Source organism: Ceratina calcarata, unplaced genomic scaffold (genome assembly GCF_001652005.2).
Source record: "Ceratina calcarata isolate Rehan_Ccalc_2016 unplaced genomic scaffold, ASM165200v1 scaffold1037, whole genome shotgun sequence".
NCBI lineage: Eukaryota > Metazoa > Arthropoda > Insecta > Hymenoptera > Apidae > Ceratina > Ceratina calcarata.
In genome coordinates, this window is record NW_017131256.1 from 7148 (window position 1) to 12457 (window position 5310).

The following is a 5310-nucleotide window of genomic DNA, read 5'->3' on the forward strand; positions in this document are numbered from 1 at the left end:
CATAAAATTTTAAAATATTATGAATATTTAACCATAAGGCTCAAAAGTAGTTTTTCCTCAACAGTTTAGAAGCTTCATATGAAAAAAGTAAGTCATATATTTTCGACTCAGTCAGTTTTATCTGAGAAATCATACTGTATTTCATTTAGAAATTACATTTACAATTATATTTACAATTATAATTTATAATTACTATAAGTCAGTAAAAAAAACTTATTATCTTATTAAACTTGTTATTTCTACGTGTATGGACAAGTTACAACGAGTACTACAATATACAATACATACATACAATACTGTATACATACAATAATTTTCTGTAAGTGCCGTGTATGTATATGTCATAATAAAAATTAGTAACCTTAATACTGAGGTATTCGCCGGCGAAGCAATATACGAACTCCTCTGAACAAACTGCTATGTAAAATATAATGGATTTTATCAACAAAAGGTATCCATTGTCAACCTGCATTGCCTGCAATTAATTATTATGTTTCTTATTTAAGAACTAGCCCGTTCTCTCTTCAAACTATTGATATGCTCATTCTATTCTGTAACAATGGACTGCGAGTTTTTATGCAAAATAGAATTCATTATATATTTTTTGCAAAACACGTATTTTGAAGATTTTCGTGACTGGCTGTATATTACAGAATATTGTACGTATAAAATCTTTTATAACATCACTAATATCTTCTTGATTGGTAGTACACAGGGTGAGGTATTCATAACAGGTCACCTGAATAACTCGCTTGTTTGTGGCAATAGAAAAAAAAATCGTGAGATGAATCTTACTTGATTTTAAGGAGAAATGTACTGATACTTCATGCATGGAGGTGTATAGGAAATTTCAAGGTCATCTCTATTTTTTTAATGAGATTGTATAGCTATGATTTTATAACAATACTAAAATTAAAATATCTTTAAATACTATGATTTATCATACAGACGAAACGTACAGGTCGTTGTTGAAATGTTCAGATTCATTCTAATAATATAATGTGAAAATAGACAATGTTTTATTACATTCATGTTATACTCATATGTTATGTTACTTACTATAACCATAACGTAACCCAAACAACAGGTAATGAGCGTGTTCGAGATGAGTTGACTAAGTGCTATGTAGGTAAAAAACTGTTCGATTCTCTTCGTGAAGACAATTATTTCTTGATGCCTGCCAATGAAGAATTTTAATTGGTCGTTCTTCACAACAGTTAATGCTTGACACATAATATCGATCTGACAACCTACATGCAGTACCTATATTAATTCAAACTCAACATTATTTTTATATGCAAGTATTCAGGATGTCCCAGGTTTTAATCTTCAGCTTTTTTGTTAGCACATTCTATGGCACTAAATAAGGAAAAATGTTATGTAAAGATAGGTCATAGCGTTTTATTAAGGAAGTTCTCTGGTTACATAAATTATCTATGAAGTATTTGAAATTTTGGGAATGTGTTCCTTTAAGTGTCCTCTACAAAAGTTGTTGAGGTTTCAGTAGGGCAAGCGGGGCGAATTTATGAGTTATTTAACATTAAAATTAACATGGGTTCTTATGCAGAAGGCATTTATGTGAGGTGAAAACATCTAATCAATTGTTCATTAAGAAATGTCATTCTTGAAGATCTCACGAACAATTTCCAATAGTTTCAACATAGACTATCAGGGCTTTTTATTATGATATTTAAACAGAACAACTAACTTTTCGACTTACTGAGATTTAGCAACGGTCGGCATCTTCTCCTACGTACAATATATATATACAGGGTGTCCTAGAACCACCGAGGAGAGATTACTAAAGAGTGGCAGCCTTATGGCACCTCGCGGCCCGAAAACCGGTCTGCAATTTTTGACGCCCTCTAGAATGAGCTGGACCGAAAAGTAAGAAACACGAAGCAAAACTGACGTCGGTTCTAAACTGCATTACTGTGTCAGACGTGTTATCGACGAGTCGTCGATGCACCAGTAACGAAGTAATATCACAAATGAAGTAGACATAAGTAGAGATTAATCAATGCATTTCCTTGTGTACTGTCGATGTGGTTCTAACTCTAATAGAGATCGAACGGGATTGTTCATAGTCCCAATTAGTTATTAAATAAGAAATGTTTTGCTATTATAATTTCTATTGTAATGAAAAAGTTATGAAATTATCCACAGTCATTGAAAGTATTATTCCATACAGTTTAACATAATTATGGTATTTTTATTTTGTTGAAGACAGAACAAAATTCCAGCTAAATCCACCACTAATGGAATGGAAACATTTACATATTCTTTTGTGCAAAAGCTGAAGTCAATGCAAGCTGATTCTAATCGTAAATGTAATTATAACAATTAATTGCATTCTGTTTCATATAATTTTTTTGCCGTCTGCTATCGGGGGAAGCTGATTTTGCTCACCTCGAAGTTGAAAATTTTTACTGTGGCATTACACTTATTCTTCTCGTATGTCTTTCATACCGTTTTTTTGACCTGCTCTGTTCCGAAACATCCGGAACAGGTAAAGTCCCAACACGGTCACAATTGGTAAGACGAGCATGGCGCATGCCATAAATTCGAGAAGGACAGTGCTCTCTTCACTTTTCGCCATCCGAGCAAAAGCGGCTTCCTCCGATAAGAGCCAGACCCATGAGAAGTTCACCGAGTATCTCAATCCCATCCTGTTCTATTTAAATATTATATTCGCAAAATATAAATAATTTTTACTATTCAATATCCTATTCTTAAAATTTGTTTGCTTATTCAAATATGTATACACCCTAAATTTCAATGGGAATATTAATATGTATATTTTACATAAAAGTGGTACAAGCTGGTATTATTTTAATAATTCTTCAGACATCAAATAGTGGCGGGCTTTTTTCTACTACGCTTTTGTTTTATAGTATAAGGAACGCTCTATATCAAATAATAAGTTGGAGCAATCCACATATATCCGTAAATATGAATTTTTTTTAACATTGTAATGCCTATTTAGTGGAATTTGAGATTTATAACTAAAATTCACATGTACATAGGAAGGTGGCATTTTTCTTTTAATGAATTCAAGCACCGTTTGACGAAGTGACCGAACAGATGTGAGGTAAACGTAGTTCGTCGAGCATCGACGGTCAAACGGTCAAAAGAGTCGACCTCGAATTTAAAGGTCTGATTCAATGCATGGCCAAAGTCATTATTTTTGAATGCATATTTCTTTGAACTACCGAAATTAAATTTTTTTAGATCGACGAGCCTCTCATGTTTTTAAAAACGACACGACGGAACGAGACTATAGATATTTAGTTTTTTAATAATTGATACATCAATCTTTCTCGTAAATAGGCTTAATATTTACATAGTACAAGACATAAGGGAATCGAAATTCCTAAATGTCGAAAATGCTCGTTGAACAAAATCATTGCGAGGCCAGAGGCGAGTTACGAGTAGGAAAAGTGCCTGCGGACACACTTGAAGGCGTCATAAATTAGGCGACGTTGCAACAGAGCTACTGTACCCTACCCTCGGTTAAATGTCCACGGCACTACTCGTTCCTTACCACCTACAATTGCCAGTGGAGATCTCACAAGTAGATAAAGATAAAGAAAAAGTACAACGTGATCAATAAAGATAGATAGATATGAAAGAAGTACTTACATACCGCGCGTGAAAAAAATGATCATACTATAATGCAAATTCGTCGTAAAAATGGGAAAGTACTTATTTCTCAATTTGATATGAAAAAAGAACTGAATTTATTCACAAAAGATTTGAGAAGAAAAAGAAAATAAGGAATCAAGACGGATTCACGTATCATCGAATTCCTGGCGACTAATGAGACCGTCAATCTTTCCAGGAAGGAATATTCCAATTCGTACGAAGACACATGCACCTCATGCGTATTAAGTAGATAGTAAAGTGATACGTCTGTACCTCGTATGTGACATTCTCCAATTTATAAATAATATGAACGGCATTGCTACTATTACAGCCTACTTTAAGTTCTTGTAAATCTTAAACATTGTTGTTCATGTTGGTAATACAAAAGTGGAAAATTAAGTTTTTCATGCAGTTATTGGATAATAGTTTTAAATTCTCGTATTTGCTACTACTACAGCCGCTACAGCCTACTTTAATACATAGCCATGCTGAGAATAAAATGGCAACACCGCGAGAGTCCAGATTTCGTGTAGTGCAACCACAGCCGACTGTGGTGGCACGAAGAGAGTCGAAGAGTCAGCTATGGTTGCACTACAGGAAATTCGGACCCCCGCGGTGTTGCCATTTCATTCTCAGCATGGCTATGTATTAAAGTAGGCTGTAGCGGCTGTAGTAGTAGCAAATACGAGAATTTAAAACTATTATCCAATAACTGCATGAAAAACTTAATTTTCCACTTTTGTATTACCAACATGAACAACAATGTTTAAGATTTACCATGAACTCAACATTGAAGATTCTGTTTCTACAATGTATATAACGAATTACGCTATTTTGTGGATATAACAACAATTCAGAAACTAATTTCAATTAAACACTGATATTCATTGAGATATTAAATGCCAATTACTTTTATTCCTACTTCAAATGCAAAATATGGTGTGCACTAATGAAAATAAAGTAATACAAGTGTGACAAAATTTGAAAATGATAGTTATTCTCTTTCCGAAGTACGAATCTCGAATCAAGTATAAAGTTGATAATATCAACGTTCTACGATTACCTATTACCTATCGTGCTGGAAAAAAGCATCGGCACCGGCATCGGTGAGCCTGAAGGTCGGTACACTCCGGAACAGTCATTCTGTGGGATTTCATAAATCTACCTTGCCGGTTTGAGCCCTTTTGGGCCCTTTTTTCGGGCCGCGCGTTAACACAGGCGTTGCCACTCTTTAGTAATCTCTCCTCGGTGCTAGAACTAATACTACGCCCGAAAATGGGAAGGAGTTGAGGTGATTTTAAACAATATTTTCCTTTGCAAAGAAGTTGTCCGAGGCATGGTTATCGAGTTATTAACAAAAAACCGGAATCAATCAGAGCGCTCGTATAGTGGACGCACAGGGGAGCGACAACTGCCTTTGACACTGCCGCGCCCGTATGCCACGCTCGTGACGAAACGTAGGATTCAAACAAAAATTACATGCAAGATCAGCTAAGAAATTTTTTAAATATTATAGAAAACAAAACAATTAGTCGTTAGTTACTATTCTCTGAAGAAATGTAACATACTCAACGAAATAACTAATAACTTTATAAATTACAGAGTAGCTGAAATTATAAAAAATGAGAAGAGAATTAGAGTTGAACTTAATCGTTCGTCCTTAAG

General features: G+C 34.4%; 1 protein-coding gene across 1 annotated transcript; it reads right to left on the bottom strand.

Moving 5' to 3' along the window:
• Positions 1-361: 361 nt before the first annotated feature.
• LOC108632235 (uncharacterized) lies at positions 362-1662 on the bottom strand (the record flags this gene model as incomplete). The annotated part of the gene is given in 3 exon segments (XM_085342330.1): positions 362-475; positions 1060-1278; positions 1642-1662. Coding segments are annotated over 3 exon segments (354 nt in total), but the record flags the coding sequence as incomplete, so codon positions are not given.
• Between the last annotated feature and the right edge of the window lie 3648 nt (positions 1663-5310).